Here is a 19,649-nt window from a genome sequence, read left to right as displayed (position 1 = left end):
TTATATTGTTATTTTATTTTAGCTAATGTTTATTTTATCTCAAGTAATAAAAATGTTTGGTTTGGATTTTAGTTGAAGATAATAACCCTGATGTAAACGCATTTTTTTTTAAATAATTAACCTGTTATAAATACATTATAACAGAACATTAAGAAATATGACAAAGAACAAAACTAAATCTAAATAAAGCAATACATAAAAGGATAATAAATAATTAAGACAGGAGAAAAAAAACACACATATACTACTACTACTACTAATAATAAAACAGATAATAGGAAATAAAGGAAGCAAATTAATAGGGGAATCCTGAAAAAGGCACAACAAGTGCTTTCCTCGCCTTAGTATTTTCTGATATACAGAGCGTTTCAAACTATTGGTACAACTCTCTAAAAACACCTTAAAATGCAGCTTATTATTGGAGAATTTACTTTTGGATATGATATGTGTCCCTGGAGCACAAAAGCAGTCTTAAGTCGCTGGGGTATATTTGTAGCAATAGCCAACAATACACTGTATGTGTCAAAATTGTCGATTTTTCTTTTATGCCAAAAATCATTAGGATATTAAATAAAGATCATGTTCCATGAAGATATTTTGTAAATTTCCTACCATAAATATATCAAAACTTGATTTTTGATTAGTAATATGCATCGCTAAGAACTTCATTTGAACAACTTTAAAGGTGATTTTCTCAATATTTATATTTTTTTGCACCCTCAGATTCCAGATTTTCAAATAGTTGCATCTCAGCTGAATATTGTCCATCATAACAAACATTTGAATGAATGGAAAGATGATTTATTCAGCTTCGGATTGACCTGTATGACTGGTTTTGTGGTGCAGAGTCACATGTTTGGCTAGGAGAAGTAATTTAGTAGATTTAAAAAGATAAAACTCTTAATCTGTATTTTTATCTGTATCAAGAAAACCAAACAACACATCTTTTCAAAACAAAAACAACAAAAAATTTAGATTACACAAAATCAATCACAAACTTGCAAAAACTATTCCAAAATACTTTCTTGTACTGATGTATTGTTAAAGCATTTTTTTTTTTATTATTTATTGCAAAACTTACAAGAACGGGGAAAGGACTATATTCCTACAGAAAAAAAAACAATAATACAAATAAAGAAAAGAATATTTTGGATTTGCGTACATCAAATTATGGTATTATCTATATTGTAAACGCATTTTTTTATTATTATTATTATTGAATGCTTGAAAAAACCAAGAACAACAACAAAAAAATAAAAAATAAAAAATATTGTAAACGCATCTATCGCTTTCGTTTGGCTGGATTTGTCGTCACGGCTCCGTCATTCACGGAAAGCTCCAGAGCCGTCTAGAACTCTCGAACTCTCGAACTCTCGCGATAAAACCGTTGACTTCAGCGTGATCTCCTCCAGCATTTAACCGTTGCACGTAGCCTTCAGCCGGTCTGCAGCAACTCAGTCAATGGACCATCGAGAGCTATGAGATCGCGTTAAACACGACTTTTATTAATACCGCGCCTGTTGTATATGTTTTAAAAAGACACGTGTTGCTAGTATTCAGTATTTTATCCGGACTATAATCGTGAAGATGTCAGTGGTGGGGTTTGATGTGGGCTTCCAGAGCTGTTATGTTGCTGTGGCCCGGGCCGGTGGGATAGAGACCGCGGCGAACGAATACAGCGACCGATGCACACCGTGAGTCTAATACTTCCATTCAGCTTCACACTTTACTCTTTTTAGAGACTGCATGTGTTTAAAATTGACCTGTCAAAACTAAGAAGTTTCATCACGTCATTTGATTTGATCTAAATAATGTAAAACTAGTGAAGCCATGCTGCCCTTGCTATAGTATCTGATTAACATCGGCTGTAATTACAGTTGGGATGATTAATATTAGTTTAGAGTGTATTTGGCAGTTTTTTATTGTTAGCCGCGTGCTACAGCGTGGCTCGCGCTGCTGTGACGTCACGCCGGCGGCCGCAGGAACATTCTAGCACATTATAATAAAACCCGACGAACACGGTTTATTATACATTTCTCCTTATTGCCGTTCAAGTATATCACGTGAGCATTTACATGACGTGTTATTTAAAATATTAACTGATAGTTTCTGGTGCACCAAGGAAATGTCTTGATATGGGAATGATCTAATGGCGAGCTGATCTAAGAGAAATCAGTGTAATTTACTGTAGATTACTACACTGCTGTAAATTACATGCTTTCCTGCTGTAAATAAATCCAGCTCTGCTTCAAGATTGTGAATCTCAAAAAACACTAATCTCAGGCATTTCATTAACTTGATTTTAGTAGTTATAAAATGGCTTTTTATATCAGAGAGAAAATCTTAATAATAGTGATGTTGTGTATAATTAGAGGATGCTTCAGGTTATTACTTTGTTAAAATGCTTTTAAAAACGTGCTTAATTTAAAATGATTATATTACCAGTCTAATGAAAGAGAATGAATGAATTACATTTATTAAAAAAAAAAACACAAAATCAACGAAAAAATAATTTTGACATTAGTTCAAAAAGGGATGGGTAGAAGCCCTAGGCTAGTACTAGTTAAAGGGATAGTTCACTCAAACACTAACAATATTCTGAATATGTCCTCACCCTCAGACCAACCAAGATGTAGATGAGTTTGTTTCTTTATATCAGATTTGGAGAAATGTAATGGATGCTCTGCAGTGAATGGGTGCCGTCAGAATGAGAGTCCAAACAGCTGATAAAAACATCACAATAATCCACACGACTTCAGTCCATCAGATAATGTCTTCAGAAGTGAAAATCGGCATGTTTGTAATAAACAAATTAATCATTAAGAGACGTTTAACTTCAACATACAAGTCCATAATCCATAAAATTGCTTCCTGGAGTGAAAAAGTTGTCTTGTCTGAATCAGGAGAGAAATATGCACTGATTACAAGCAAAACAGGTTTTACAGGACAACAGGAGACGGATGTTTTCACTGGGTGAAGCGTTTTTATGGATTTTTAGTGCAACAGTTTGATGATAAAATGCCTAAATTATGGATTTGTTTCTTACAAACATGCAGTTTTTTACTATACAAGACATTAACTGATGGACTGGAGTGGTGTGGATTATTGTGATGTTTTATGAGCTGTTTGGACTCTCATTCTGACGGCACCCATTCACTGCAGAGCATCCATTGCTGAGACACTGATGCAATGCTACATTTCTCTAAAATCGGGTGAAGAAACAAACTCCTCTACATCTTGGATGGTCTGAGAGAGTGTTTAAACTTTCAGAAATTTTTTAATTTTGTGGTGAGCCATTCTTTTAAGGAGCATGAAGTTAAAGTTTCAAGAATGATTTATTAAGATAATTTTAAATTGATGTGTGATGATGTTGCTGTCCTTTTCAGGTCGTTCGTGTCATTCGGTCCTCGTAATCGATCGATAGGGGCAGCGGCCAAAAGCCAGGTAAATGTATATTTATTTGAAACAAGTGAGAACGCATTGCATGGATGGACAGAAGTTGTAATGGTAATTTCTGTTCTCACAACAAGGTGGTCACAAACTGCACGAACACTGTGCAGGGTTTTAAGCGATTGCATGGCAGGGCGTACAGCGACCCGTATGTTCAGGCGGCCAAGTCCAGCCTGGTCTTTGATCTCGCTCCGATGCCAACTGGAACCACTGGTATTAAGGTAGGACTAATTGAACCGCAGTGATCGGGTCAGATAGTCACGTGTATGTTTTAACAGCTGCTCTGCTCAGTTGTGTGATTCAGATGTGGCTATTTCACTGTGCTTTTTGCTGTCTGTCTCCACAGGTCATGTATATGGAGGAGGAGAAGGTGTTCAGCATTGAGCAGGTCACTGCCATGCTGCTGACCAAACTGAAGGAGACCGCTGAAGCTGCCCTCAAAAAACCTGTAGCAGACTGCGTCATCTCTGTACGCCTGTTCTCTCTAAATATACTTGAAATATTCACTAGAACTGCATAATGCGTCTGTAATATGCAAAGAGCAGTGTGGTCCTCTTCAGTAGGAGCTGTGATATATGAGGCCGTCATTAATGTCATCATATATATGCACGATTGCACTTGGGAAAATTCTTGATTGTTATATATTCATGAAATTTAAACTCTATTATTGCCCATATATTAAAAGTAAAATGTATATAAAGTACATAATACTATTGTACTGCATGCATGCAGTACACTTTTGTAAAACTATATGTGTATATATATATATATGTATGTGCTGTCATATGATTAATCGCATCCAAAATAAAAGTTTGTTTAAATGTGTGTGTATATTAATGTACATATTGTGTATATAAATACACGTATGCATGTATACATTCAAGAAAAATATTTATATATAATATAAATATACGTAAATACATGTACATATTGTCAAAATGTATACTGTATGAGTGTATATATACACCGTACATGCACAGTATGTAAACAAACTTTTGTTTTGGATGCGATTAATCATTTGACGGCACTTATTTATATATATAAAATGTATGTCTCAAATGTAATTTAAAGTAGGATATATGAATGTGGGAAATTCCTTACTTAAAATATTCTCACATAGGATGATTTATACTAGTGAATCTCAATGCTTGATTACTCGTAACTTTAATCTGCTAAATGCAGAAAAAAAGGTGTGAAGATATTAAGATATTATATGTAATAATGATTTTATATATATATATATATATAAAGGTGCTTAGAATACATTTGACTTAATTTGACAAATGTCACTACCTTTATCTCACATCAGTGTTTTTCGCCTCTGATTTGATTTTGAGTTGAGCATTTCTTGCTTTTTTTTTTTTTTTTTTTTTTGACCCTTACTGTTTGTTCTTCTCTATCGTTAGTCCCAGTAACATCGCCAACGTTATTTTCAGAATAGCGCATTATTATTCATGTCTTTAGTGTTTAGCTGTTGTGGTTACTGTGTAATGAATGAGTAGTTATTGTTTTGTTGTGTGTTCTCATGCTCTTGCATAGGTTCCCAGCTTCTTTACTGATGCCGAGAGAAGATCAGTCATGGATGCTGCACAGATCGCAGGCCTTAACTGCCTCAGACTCATGAATGACACCACAGCAGGTGAAATAATTACGATGGAATTAGTTCACCCGAAAATGAAACCGTTTATGCCAGACATATGTCATATTCTCACTTTCATGTCATGCCAGACGTGTATTTGTTCTGTGGAACACAAAGAAAAAGATATGTTGAATATTTGAGCTTTTCCTTCTCCAACAAAACAGATATGGATTGTACAGCTTTGGGCTCCCAAAACATTAAAAATACAAGCAAATAAAAGTGTTTCCATCTGACTGTAACTCCACCTTTAGTTTTAAGAGTTTAATGTGTTCACATGTTGACTGTAATTGTAGTTGCACTGGCGTATGGGATCTACAAACAGGACCTGCCCGCTCCTGAGGAGAAGCCCAGGATTGTGGTGTTTGTGGATGTTGGCCATGCTGCTTACCAGGTCTCTGTGTGTGCCTTTAACAAGGGGAAGCTGAAGGTGAGGCTTTTCTCTCCACATACTTTATTATGCACATTATTGTGCCATTTTTTACCTGTCAAAACATTAATGTTCAGGGCAGGGTTAGGTTATTATTACCTAAATCTAAAACTATTACAACATGTATGGTGATTGAAATAAACCTACAATAAAATAAAAAAATATTAATGAAAAACTGATTTTATTTATTTATGTTTGTTTGTTTGAAGCACTAAAATGACTAACTTGGGGACCTAATGCTAAATACAAACTAAAACTGAAATGCATTAAACCTAAATAGTAATATTTAAATAAACAAAAGCTAATAAAAATGACAAAAACTCATAACAAAAATACAAAAAATTGTACTAACATTAAAATAAAAACAGTAAGTATAAAAATAAAACTGTAAAACATTAACAAATGAATATAGTATAATATAATATGTATGTATGTGATATTAAATGTAAATTTAGGTTGGAATGCTCATACACACTATTATTATTATTATTATTATTATTATTAGAGATGGGTTAAGATGATGCATTGGCCATCTTAAATTTGTTGATTAGTGAATAAAGTTGATTAGAGATCGACTATAGTTTAATTTTCTATAAGCCTTTGTAAATTTAGAGGAAAAACATGTCAGAGAATAGCTGTAACGTGTGTAATTATTATAAGAATGATTTGAGAGCTTGCTCAGCCGGCAGCACAGGCTCTTATTTACTTCATTAATTGAAAATATTTTTTTTCTTCTAATGTTTGTATTTTTATCTAGACACAAATGCTGCTTATTTTACTTTTTGCATTATTAAATCCCTTAAAATATTAAATAATATTTGATACAAAATTTAGTTCCAATTATTTTATTTATAAGAAAGTCACACTTATTGTCTTCAGTCTGTTTTGACCGCCAAGGATCACAAGTGAACTAAATTAGGAAAACCCAAGGGTTAAAGCACTGATTTTGTAACAAATTCAGTAATACATTTCATAAACAATTATGAAACAACTGGACTCCAGATTGTTGGCCACTAGCTATGTTTCCATCCAAAAATGCCAATTTAACTTGTGCGCAAAACTGGAACGTTGCATAAAAGATCCAGCAAGCCAAAGAGAACAAAATCGTCACTTCCTGATAAACTGGCACTAAATATCACTAAGAAAAGTAGGAGAAGCCACCGAATATAATAATTTTCATATATGATAAATTACTTGCGTCTCAGAGCGAGCAGACGAAACATAACGATAATAACATGTCAGACAGACGAATCATGTGACAGACGAAACATGTCATTGCTTTCGGAGGTGGATGCTGCTGTATGGGAACGCTGCACCTGGTCATGAGACCATTATAACAACCAAAACAACATTTCAGATGCTGTGCAACGAGATCGGTCTGTGGCTTAGTCAAGTTATCCTCAAGTTATCCATGTGTAGTGTCACATGACTTTTTTTTCTTTTTTTATTGCGCATGGTGGAATTTATTCGGTAAATGTGTTTACATAGTTTATGCACATTTTCTTTTATCGGATAAAAAGTTTATCCTATTTAATTGTGTACCTTTTTTTTTTTTTTTTTTTTTTTTTTAAGGGCATTTTCAGAATTTATGCTCATGCAGGCGTTTTTATGCTCTATTTCAAAATGCATATAAAAACAGGCATGTCTTTTGACCAGTGCTCTGAGTTTTCTTTTCTTAAGATGAGCTGTCAAGTCAAAACCATTTAAGCTTAAATGGATAGTTCACCCAAAATGAAAATTCTGTAATTAATTACTCACCCTCATGTCATTCCAAAGCCGTAAGTCCTCCGTTCATCTTCAGAACACAAATTAAGATATTTTTGATGAAATCAGAGAGCTCTCCGGTCCTGCCATAGACAGCAATGATCCTTACACGATCAAGGCACAGAAACATAGCAAGGAGATCGCTAAAATAATGCATGTGACATCAGTGGTTCTTTTTAGTGGTAATTTTACGAAACTACACAATTACTTTTTGTGAGCAAAGAAAACCAATATAACGACTTTATTCAACAATTCGTCTCCTCCGCATCACCCTATAGCAGGGGTTTTCACCCTGTGGGACGTGCCAGCGTCAGCGCATGTCCTAAAAGGTTGAAAACCCCTGCCCCATAGCACCATATGTACGCGCATACGCTGTTTACTTTCAGATCAAAGCGTATACAACATAAACAGGAGACGAATTGTTGAATAAAGTCGTTATATTTGATTTCTTTGCTCACAAAGTGTTCTCGTAGCTTCGTAAAATTACTGTTGAACTACTGATGTCACATGGACTATTTGTCCTTACTACATTTTTGTGCCTTGATCATGTAAGGATCCTTGCTGTCTATGGGAGGGTCAGAGAGCTCTCTGATTTCATCAGAAATATCTTAATTTGTGTTCTGAAGATGAATAAAGGTCTTGGAATGACATGAGGGTGAGTAAATAATGACAATTTTCATTTTGGGTGAACTATCCCTTTAAGAAACTGTTTTTAAAAAGCATAGTTTTGTACATGTCTATTTGGTAGCAACAGTTTGTCCCTCAATGCTTTTGTTGACTGATTAACATAGGTTCTGGGTTCTGCGTTTGACCCTGAGCTGGGCGGTAAAGACTTCGATGAGGTGCTGGTCAAGTACTTCTGTGAGGAGTTTGCACAGAAGTACAAGCTGGACGTGCGATCGAAGCCCCGCGCTCTGGTGCGGCTCTACCAGGAGTGCGAGAAACTGAAGAAACTCATGAGCGCCAACTCCTCGGACTTGCCGCTCAACATCGAATGCTTCATGAATGACATCGACGTCTCCAGCACGCTCAACAGGTCAGTAACCACAGGCAACCGCATGCCACAGCTAAACTGGGCGCTCGGTGTCAGCAGCATAAATTAGGCACTGAGCTGTGACGGGGAAATGTTTGTGCATTATGATGTCAGCGGGTTAATTGGTTAAAATACCACGTCTAATAATATCTTGATGACTCTCTTGTTCCAGAGCCAAGTTTGAGGAGTTCTGTGCAGAGCTGCTGGCCAAGGTGGAGGTTCCGCTGCGCAGCATCATGGAACAGACCAGTGAGTACAAGTGCTTTTGCTTTTAGCTGCGAGCCTTTCCCATCAAGCAGCGATGCAACAGTGGTGGTGTTTTTTCCCCTCCTATAACCAGGACTGAAGAAAGACGACATCTATGCAGTGGAGATCATAGGCGGCGCCTCCAGGATTCCAGCCATCAAAGAGAGAATCGGCAAATTCTTCGGAAAGGAGCTGAGCACGACGTTGAACCTGGACGAGGCTGTGGCCAGAGGATGTGCACTGCAGGTGGGTTCTTGGACATTAACTTTTTAATGGCCAATGCTGATATCTTAGAGAGCAGGGTGGCCCATGGCTGACATGAAGGGGATATATGTCAGACTAATTAAAGGGGTCATATGACGCGATTTCACGTTTTTCTTAGTCTTTGGAGTGTTACAAGCTGTTTGAGCAAATATGTGACCCTGGACCACAAAACCAGTCATAAGGGTCAGTTATTTAAATTGATTTATACATTATAAAGCTGAATAAATAAGCTTTGCATTGATGTGTGGTTTGTTAGGATATGACCAAATTTGGCCGGGATACAACTATTTGCAAATCTGGAATCTGAGGGTGCAAAAAAATCCAAATATTGAGAAAGTTGTCAAAAATAAGTACTTAGCAATGCATATTACTAATCAAAAATGAAGTTTTGATTTTTATGTAGGAAATTTACAAAATATCTTCATGGAACATGATCTTTACTTAATATCCTAATGATTTTTTCATAAAAGAAAAATGTATCATTCTGACTCATACAGTGTATTGTTGGCTATTGCTACAAATATACCTGTGCTACTCATGACTGCTTTTGTGCTCCAGGGACACATATAAGGTCCATAAAGTCACAAAGATTAAAGTCTCAAACCCAAAGAGAACACAAATTCTCGCTGTAGTATTGTTGCATGTTGTGGAGACGCTGTGAGTTTACAAATATGGTAAGGAGCGTAACATTTCCATCACACGCTTGAGGTATTCGGCCAATCACAACACACTGGATAGCTGGCCAATCAGAGCACACCTCACTTTGTAAAAATCGACGAGTTTCAGAAAGGCGGGTCCGAGAGAAGCAACAATGTACAGTATGTGGGAAATAATGTGTGTATTGGACCTTAAACACATTGCATTACACCAAATACACAAAATAATATTCTTTTTAGCAACGTCATATGACCCCTTTAATTTAAAGATCGTAATCACAATGTATAGCAATTGAAGCAATTTAATTTATATTGTTTACATAATATTTGCTATATTATATCATTTGAATTCTTGCCAAATAAAATCAGTCATAATAAGTCCTTATTTTTTATTTTATTTTTTTTTTAGAATATTTATTGTTCCTTATTAATTTCAAATAGTTTATGAATGTTTTTTTTTTATTTAAAAATACTTGTTAATTCATGATGAAGTAACTTATTTTAATGGAAATATATTTTCTCTGTTAATTATGTGAGAAAAAAGAACAGGAAAGGTTAAACGCAAGTGATGTGCTTTTTAAATAATAATTTAATTTAACCATTAAAACAGAATCCAGAAAAATCTAAACCAAAAAAAACCCCTGAATTTTTGTTTTAAAAAAAATCTAACTTATTTCATGGGTCCTAATCTACCAAGCGTGTGATTCTGTATCCACAGGATTGTGATAATAATGACTTCTGGGATCATTTGTTCTTTCAGATTGCTTTACATGCAGAGCTCATTTTTCTGCTGCTTCTCATAATAACAGCCTAAAGTATTTCTCAGTGTTGCAAACAAATCTTTATTGTTCCTCAGTGTGCAATCCTGTCGCCCGCCTTCAAAGTGCGTGAGTTCTCCATCACAGACGTGGTTCCCTACCCCATCTCTCTGAAGTGGACCTCAGCGGCAGACGAAGGCATCAGGTGCGTTCTTGGTTCTGTGTGTCATGATTGACTCTCTTAGTTCACTCTTTAAACAGTCACGTTATGTCTTGCTCTGCAGTGATTGTGAAGTTTTCCCGAAGAACCATGCTGCACCCTTCTCTAAAGTGTTGACTTTCTACCGGAGGGAACCTTTCTCCTTGGAAGCCTACTACAACAATCCCAAAGAGCTGCCGTATCCTGATCCTACCATAGGTATGCTGGGAATGCTTCTTTGCTTTGCTTAATTGGAATTGAGCACAATGCTACTAATTTAGTACTAATCTACACATGTCCACAAACAAACAAATAATATTCAGAGTTTAAATGTTTTACTCTAATAAAGTGAAAACAAACAAATGGGTTGCATTTATTTTACAGCATGTGCGCTTGTACGTGTGTTAACAGGACTGGAATAGAGTGCTACACACAGATGTGCATTTTCAAGGTTACCGCGGGGTCTTAAATCTTACATTTTACAAGAAAGTCTTAATTGTGATTTCAAGAGGTCTTAAATTTGGAGACGGAAAGACAAGAGTTGCAATATGGCTGAATGTGATTAAACTTCAAAATGCTATGATTTCATTAAATAAACACAATCGCTGCAAGTTCAGAGTCTGGTGCTGCGCTGCTTTGTGTGCTGCCTTTACTGGGAAAACGCTATATTTCAGCCAAACGCGACATCTGCTGGCAGAGAATGAATCCGTTAACAGAGGTTAAACTAGGCCGTACGAGTTTCACTGCACGATTCAGTCTATTAAAATACATTTAGAATCATCACATAATTTAAGATATGGGGGCAGAACATGTATAGCCTATATTTACATTATATCATTTCATATAGTTAATAATCACGCGAAAAGTGCCATCTTTTCTCCAAAAGTCAGCATGATTACAAATGTGATTTTGATTTTATGCAACGGTTCAATAAACAAGAAGTTAATATTAAGAGACTTACGTTTTAGACGCCATATTTCCTGCTTTTGCTCTATTTCTACAACAAAAATAACTCCGAACACAGTGTTTTGTGTCTCTGAGCAACATGACAGGGTTTTGTTCCTCACCCGTTTAAATTTCACATTTAAAGTATCTTCATTTTTTTTTTTTTTTTTTCAAACATCAGTTTTAAATATCAAAACATTATGCATTTGTAACTGCAGGTTAGCATTCTATGTCCCTCTGAGCTGCATTAAAGAGTGTGTAAATGCATCTAATGCCACTTCAGATGCATTGCAATGATACATTTAGTTGATACTGATTTCATTTGCTTGGTAACAGCCCAAATGCAAGAATTTGACTCAAAAGATGATGCACACTTTTAGAAAAAATGGCTTGAAGGTAAAAATGCCCATAAAATGTATTGGAAAAGATTCATTTCCATCACTGCTGTGCACTGGCCACACAGAATATGAAGAATATCAAAGAAATTCAGGAGTCAGCTGTCCACGGTGATGTTTAAGATACCAGCACAATACCACGCTCAGCAAAATATCATCTAATTATCGTTATCGATAAAATCCCAGAAAATATCAAGAGATTTTTTTTTGTAAATTTCACACACCCCTAATTCACGTTATTTAATTTATTGATAGTAATTGTTAAAATCAATATAATTAATACTTTTATCCATTTTCTTAAAAATGGTTTAAAGGCTGAAATGTAAAGTTAACCATTTAATAAAACCTTTTGTTTTTGTGAGAACTTGTATCTGAATTGTAAATTATGCTTTTGACAGTCATATACAGTTTAATATGGTACATAGACATTGCCCTACCCCACTCATATGGTATTAATTGTATTTGTGCAGGTCTTAAAAAAGGTCTTAAAGTCTTACATTTGAGCTTAAAAATCCTGCAGAAACCCTGATTTTATTGTGATCCGGCTTAAAGTTACATAGAACTTCATTCACATGACAGCTCTCTGCTCTTATAAATCAAAGTTGACGTGAAATCAGTTTATTTTTTTATTTTTTTTTACACAATACTTGATCTTACTTTGGGCATTTGGAGCACATTATTCACATGACTTCTTTTTCTCTAATCAAAATGTATTCATTTGTGTACTCTTAACCTAATCTGCTAACCTTGATTAGTCTATTGGTTAATGGTAGCCAATTCTACCAATGTCATAATTTAATGCTGGTAACTGTTAAAGTGTACTTAAAAAAAAGAAAAAAATGTGCGTGTGTGTATTATTTACATATACTTTTTTGTTTGTTTTGTTTAACAACTTTCTATTAAAGCAACAAAATTTGTAGAAGTGCATTGATTCAGCAACCAGAGTCACAAACAATATAGTTAAGATTCCCGTTTGGATTTAATACCGTTTATCAATGAGAAGGTTTGCTCACAGATTTAGTCTCAGCAAACAGCACCCTGTGAACGAATCACAGTAGAGATCACTACATAACTCCATACATTTATTTCCTCCATAACATACTTGTTTGTCACTATTTTCAGCATGGTTGCCAGGTTGGGAAGATTCAGTAAAACACTGGGCAGAAAAAGTATCCATCTAAGAGACTGGATACATTTTTGAGAGTTTGACATCTTTTGACCACTGGCGACCTCGAGCAAGAAAGCTTGTGGAGGCTCAATATCAATGCAAGATAATGAAAATGTCAAGAGAAAATTAAACCAGCGAGCCAGTTTCACAGGCAATTATGCTTAATCGAGAAAAGCAGAAATCATGATTGATTAATTGTGCAACCCTATTGATTAATTTTTGCCTGTCCACAGGCCAGTTTAACATCCAGAAGGTGGTGCCTCAGCAGTCCGGTGAGAGCGCCAAGGTGAAGGTGAAGGTGCGTGTGAATGTGCACGGGGTCTTCAGTGTGTCCAGCGCCTCCCTGGTGGAGGTTGTGAAATCTGCGGAGGGAGAGGAACCCATGGAGACAGACATTCCTGCCAAAGAGGAAGAGGTAAAGTCATCCCTAATGGTTTTGTGTATCACATGACATCAGGGGATCCACTGGGCACAGAACAGTTGATTTAAGAAAGAAAGAAAAACTTGAAGCATTAGTTCTGAAAACTAGATTTGACTTGTTTTGTGAGCATTATTATAAATTTAAATGTACTGTCGTTCTGTGTGTGCGCACAGAATACAGGAGTCACGTCTGAAATGAATACTGAAATTGACCGTGATAACCATAGCGAAAGTGTATATGGAAGCTTATTTGGTTACACTTTATTTTAAGGTGTCCTTGTTACAGTATAATTATACATTTAGGTACTGAATAATATTAATTAGCTACATGTACTTTACTATATGGTTAGGGTTTGGTTTAGGGTTACTTGCGTGTAATTATGCATAATTTATTGTTATTATAATAGCAATTGCCATTTTTGTTTACTTTTTATTCTGTGGTGGAAATAAGCTTCCATGCATTTACACTTGTGAGATGCAAAAACAAGTTTATAAGATCATAGGAGCTACTCTTTGTTCCGTACGCATGCTAAACGATAAGTTTTGACTGTGTTTGTGACCATAGTCATTTACCCTGTGAACATTCATTATATTTGTTCCTTAAAGAACAAGATGCAGGTGGATCAAGAAGGGCAGAAGGCTCAAGGTGATGATCAGAAAGAACATGCAGACAAGAAATCAGACACTGAAGACATGGAGGTGTGTGAATACACTTGCACACCAACACCAGATATACAACATTTCAACAAAATACAAATTGATTGAAAAGCATGCATTTCCAGCTGCAGCCTGCTTGTTGTGCATCTAAAAATAGCCAAGGTTCATTCCTCTTGACAGACTGATGCTTTTATTATTTTTAGTTTATTGTCTTATGAAATATCAAAACAATGTAAAAGAAATTGAGAAAGGGAAAAAAGGACATAAAATCAAAAATGCAATTTTTAAAAAGCATTGTACAGCTTGTGTCCTCACATGAATATTATACCATGCTTATGTTAGAGAAAACCTGAACTTTGCATTGGCAACCCAACACTGTACATGGGTCCAAAATATACAGTATAATAAGAGTGATTAAATGCACATAATGCTTTGGATTACTGCATCACTTCACCTGTTTAACGGTAACACATGGTTGGATTGGACACAATTTGACATCAATAATAAAGTTATGGGAGCATTTTTCCCCCTTGAAACCCATAACCCACCACTGCTCTGTAACACCTAATATTTGCAATGGAAAATGGGAAATTCACTGTGACTATAATGACTTTTAGACTTCAGAAGACAACAAACAGAAGAATGAACCTCCACAAGCCAAGAAAGCCAAAGTGAAGACAAAGATGGTGGATCTTCCCATCGAGAACAGCCTGCACTGGCAGCTGGCCAGTGAATCGCTCAATCTGTTCGTGGAGAATGAGGTACATCACATCACTGATTAGTGTTCTGTAGGAGAAGCTAGAGCTGCACAATTCTGGATCTATTGAGAATCACAATTTTTTGGTTTCAAAAAGAGATCAGTTTTCCACGTTTCTGAACTAAACAAAATAATGTCTAATTTACTTATTAATTGCTGCAGTCGGTTTAAAAATGTTGAATTAATTTGAAATACATATTTAAGATAAAATTGGTTTGAATGAATGAGGGAATGATTTACTCAAATACTTTACTAATGATTTACTCAAATACTAGCCTTTTGAACAAATCTCTATATGATTCAATGACAAATAATTATTTTTGACAGCCAATTGTCGCCATCTACGAAAACAATGTAATCAACACAAACTTTTTATTTGAAGCACCAAATACTTTCAAAAGGTGATTTGCTCTATTTTGATTGCTACAACAGACATCAGTGTTTATATGCAAACTATAAACCTTTATCCGTCTAATTCTGTGATTATTTGAATGATTGTAAGACAGAAATAATAATGTGTGGTTGAAAAGGCTTGGTTGATGACTGTTTGAAACGCAGGCATGACTTTGTCAAAGCTTTAATAGACACAGACAAATTGTCATTTAGAATATATTTAATATTTAAAATGTTTCGATATCAACATCATACAGTGCAGTAAAGATGACATTACACTGCAGTTTCCCAAACTGGGCTTAATGAAAGAACTGCTAACTAACAATGAATTAAATCATAAAAATAATTTGAACACTGATAAAAGATGCAGGTGCCTTTTCTAGAACTGGTTTCTAACATTGTGCTTTCTTGCCTGTAGGGGAAGATGATTATGCAGGATAAGCTGGAGAAGGAAAGAAACGATGCCAAGAACTATGTGGAGGAATATGTTTATGAAATGAGAGACAAACTGCACGGAGTGCTGGAGAACTTTGTCAGCGAGGCTGTGAGTGTCTAACATGTATTTGCTTTCATTCATAAAGATAGCTATGCTTCTAAGTGATGGTGTTTATTAAGCAACGTCTTTCAATGCAGGATCGAGATTCTTTCTCCTTGAAACTGGAGGACACTGAAAACTGGCTGTATGAAGAAGGAGAGGACCAGCAGAAGCACGTGTACGTCGATAAACTGGCTGAGTTGAAGGTAGATGAGATGTGTTAGTTGAAACTGTTGCCCATTAAATAGAATGAAAAACTGAACCTCCAAAAATCATTTGCTCCTAGAAACTGGGAGAGCCGATTCAAAACCGATACATTGAGGCAGAGGAGCGGCCAAAAGCTTTGGATGAGCTCGGAAGGCAAATCCAGCAGTACATGAAGGTCGTCGAGGCTTATAAGGCCAAGGTAGCCACTCATTAAGTCAAGGCACATTTATTTAAATAGCCTTTTAGACATTACAGATTGGATGAATCACACGTCTGTCATCTCTTAACTCAGGATGAGCTGTATGATCATTTGGATGAGCTGGAGATGATGAAGGTGGAAAAGCAGGTGAACGAAACCATGACCTGGATGAACAACAAAATGAATCTGCAGAGCAAACAGAGTCTCAGTCAGGACCCTGTGGTTAAAGCCCAAGAGATTCAGGCCAAAACAAAGGTACAGACCTCACCGGTATTTTGATTATCCTTCTTTAAAATCTGCTAAGGGGTCGTTAAATATAACATCATGTAAAAAAGTAATTTTATTGTAAAATTAAATAATTTGATCAAATGTTGAAGATGGTGAGGATCAGCTGTCAAGTTCCAGAATCTGTGGGACATCATATGTGACCCTGGACCACAACACCTCAAGTGTCAATTTTTCCAAAATACATTTGTACATCATCCGAAAGCTGAATAAATAATCTTTCCACTGATGTATGGTTTGTTATGATCGGACAATATTTGGCTGAGATACAACTATTTGAAAATCTGGAATCTGAGGGTGCAAAAAAATCTAAATATTGAGAAAATCTCCTTTAAAGTTGTCCAAATGAAGTTCTTAGCCATGCATATTACTAATCAAAAATGAAGTTTTGATATAATTACGGTAGGAAATTTACAATCTTCATGGAACATGATCTTTACTTAATATCCTAATGATTTTTGTCATTAAAGAAAAATTTATAATTTTGACCCATACAATGTATTTTTGGTTATTGCTATAAATATACCCCAGCGACTGGTTCTTTGCTCCAGGGTCACATATGAGAGTCAAATTAGACGACTACTACATATGAGAGTCAAATTAGACGACTACAAGATCATTCATTTAATAGTTCATCTATTGCCAAAATTACGAAAGGAAAAAATATCAGTGAAGAATAGAAGATTATTGAAATGCATACATTCCCTGGACCTCTGCTTCTCATAAATACTAGTGTATTGTGCATGTTATATTTTTTGACAGACATCGATGTCATGGTATTCAAATATGGATTTAAAAGCATATGGATCGTACGGTAATAATGATTTATTTCTTAGCCAGCGGCAGGTGTTCAGTGAGGTCACATGTCAATGTTTTTAGTTCTAATATATCAACAGAGAGTCAGCCTATGATTTTGTCGGACATGATAATTTTGGGGTGTTATAAAACATGCTGGAGATGTTCGAATTAAACTTCATTACACTTACTTTACAGAATGAAGTTAATTTGCGTGTCACAATTTAAGAGTCTGATATGTTTGGCTTTTCAAAAATGTTACGTTCTGTAGCATTTACTTTTGTAAACTAAGATTTTACCAGGAAATTTTGATGCACAAGTTATTTTTGTCTTTTATAACAAAAATATTTAATTTAAACCCATGAAAATGCAGATCCTGCTGTAAATAATAGTGATAAACCACTTTTTAAAACTGCAGTTTTATTATAACCCCTTAGCAGATTTATGTCCTCTTGAGAACCGAGTCTTCTAACGGTGTCTTCATCATTATACAGGAGCTGTATTCTGCTTGCAATCATATCGTCACCAAACCCAAGCCCAAAGTGGAGCCTCCAAAGGAGGAGACGCCGGCCGAACAGAATGGCCCTGTGAACGGACAGGAGGGTTCAGAGGCACAAACGGGCAACCCAGAGAAGGGCCAAGCTGCCCCGGAAAACACAGGGGCCAAGCTTCCCGAAATGGACATCGACTGAGTTCGCTCGGCCCTCGTCTGCATCCGCTCCAGCCTCTCTCACGCCTCTTACATGCCTCCGAGTTTGGATTCAGAAAAAAAAACTAAATAACAAAAAAAACATTTGATTTTGGTGAAGCAGGCTGCCCAGTTCAGTTCTCTTCCTGTCGGTGGCGTCGGTCTTACTTTCTCTGTTTAAAAACAGGATACATAGAGATCCAATCTCTCTCTTTTATTTCTTCAAACAGGAAAAACATGTTAGATAAAGGACGAGAACCTTTCTTTTATTTTTTTTAATATATATCCACAGTTCCAGTTTCCCTGAAACAAAGGCGGACAAGATTATCAAGCGGGACGGACTGGTGTAGTGCTGTTTAACAGATAACACGTTTCTGTTCTGATCTACTGTTAGGAGAGTTTATTAGCATTGAATTTTTGTTGCACAGACTAACTTCACAAGTGAAGTTTCTAACCACCAGATCTTGGTGAAAGCACTGAAACTGCTGAACATTTTCTCGAGGCAGAGGCATGAGATGCACTGTATGTCCAAGTAGAGCTGAGTTACTGTTATGCAGTATTTCGTTGTGAAAGGCAGGTCATTCTGTGTCGACGGCCTGCGTGTGGTCGCTTTTGGGGTTAGCCCTGTTTGTATGTTTTCCTTTTCTACTGTGCAGCCTGTGTGAATGGTGGAGACTAATTTGGTGTCCAGTCACAGATTATGAGAATAAACCATTCATTTTGGTATGCAGTCAAAAGAATTTATTGGAATGTATTTATTGGATGTACTGTACATACTGGTTTACTTTTAGTGTAACTACAGTATCAGTTTAGTGGGGTGAAATAAAATCATCAGGTATTTTGAACATCGCATCTGGAAAAAAAACCTTGATGTGTCACCAAAGTACGATACGATGAAATGTCAACAGGTATATAAATGATAAACTTGAGATCAGCTTACTACCCAGTCCGACGCATGCATCATAAGCAGTCAAATATATACCGTCAGTGACAAGACATGGTATGAAATTAAGATTTCAGAGGACTGACAGTAAAAGGTCTGTTCTGCGAAAGGTGACCAGTGGCCAATACAATATCTAACGTGTATTACATTATACATGTATAAACCCCGCCTTCTGCAAGGGCTGCATTCATTGAGTGCCACGCCCACATCTCAACATCCAATCAACAACCGATGGATGGAACCGAGACCCCGCCCTACATTTTTTATTAGTTAGCCTGATGTGTAATAAATTGAACAAACACAGAATGCAACACTTCTAAAGCTTGTAAAATGTGTCATTTTAATATTTATACAGTCCGATAAATATACTGAAAGCTTGCATGTTGCTTGATCAAGTTAACTGAAATATAAAAGATACTTGGAATTAAAGAAAATGCTTGTGTTTTTGAAGGAAATGTGAGTAATGCTGGACCTGCAGCTAAGATGAGTGCTGGGTAGATTACTTACAAATATTACAAAATGTTACAGATTACATGATGAAAATTGTATAAGTTACTCATTTTAGGTAATGTATTCTGACTTTTTTTTTAATCTAAACTCACTATTAAACATAACACTGATATAAAAGAGAAAAGATATTCAGTTTTTTGGAATCGACGTCATAAAATGCAATAAATATTACACTGTGGTTTCCCAAACTGGGCTTAATGTAAGAACTGCAGTGGGTTTGTGAGTTAAAATCATAAAAATGTAAATAATAATAATAATTTAAACACTTAAATATCTTATTTGTTTTCCTGCATGTCAATGCGACCATTAACCGACA

The 19,649-nt window shown here is 35.8% G+C and overlaps 1 protein-coding gene across 1 annotated transcript; it reads left to right on the top strand.

Moving 5' to 3' along the window:
- Positions 1-1,377: 1,377 nt before the first annotated feature.
- On the top strand, positions 1,378-19,446 carry LOC306862494 (heat shock 70 kDa protein 4-like). Its single transcript, XM_079405314.1, has 19 exons — positions 1,378-1,694; positions 3,387-3,444; positions 3,531-3,671; positions 3,797-3,919; positions 4,990-5,089; positions 5,383-5,516; positions 8,072-8,316; positions 8,486-8,562; positions 8,654-8,805; positions 10,336-10,442; positions 10,522-10,655; positions 13,178-13,359; positions 13,971-14,063; positions 14,639-14,782; positions 15,590-15,715; positions 15,805-15,912; positions 15,993-16,112; positions 16,206-16,367; positions 17,687-19,446. The coding sequence occupies exons 1-19, from the start codon at positions 1,588-1,590 to the stop codon at positions 17,882-17,884; spliced, it is 2,511 nt and encodes an 836-aa protein (XP_079261440.1). The 5' UTR covers positions 1,378-1,587; the 3' UTR covers positions 17,885-19,446.
- Positions 19,447-19,649: the final 203 nt, after the last annotated feature.

This window comes from Barbus barbus (assembly GCF_936440315.1).
Source record: "Barbus barbus genome assembly, chromosome: 43".
Taxonomy (NCBI): Eukaryota; Metazoa; Chordata; class Actinopteri; order Cypriniformes; family Cyprinidae; genus Barbus; species Barbus barbus.
The sequence above is the reverse complement of the archived record's forward strand: the minus strand, read 5'-3'. Positions and strand labels throughout refer to the sequence as shown.

What these genes read in the sequence shown, in the direction of transcription:
- LOC306862494 (XM_079405314.1), top strand. Translation starts at nt 1,588, where the DNA reads ATGTCAGTGGTGGGGTTTGATGTGGGCTTCCAGAGCTGTTATGTTGCT. An exon ending in TTAACAAGGGGAAGCTGAAG is followed by an intron (nt 5,517 to 8,071) that starts GTGAGGCTTTTC and finishes TGATTAACATAG; the next exon opens with GTTCTGGGTTCTGCGTTTGA. An exon ending in AGATTCAGGCCAAAACAAAG is followed by an intron (nt 16,368 to 17,686) that starts GTACAGACCTCA and finishes ATCATTATACAG; the next exon opens with GAGCTGTATTCTGCTTGCAA.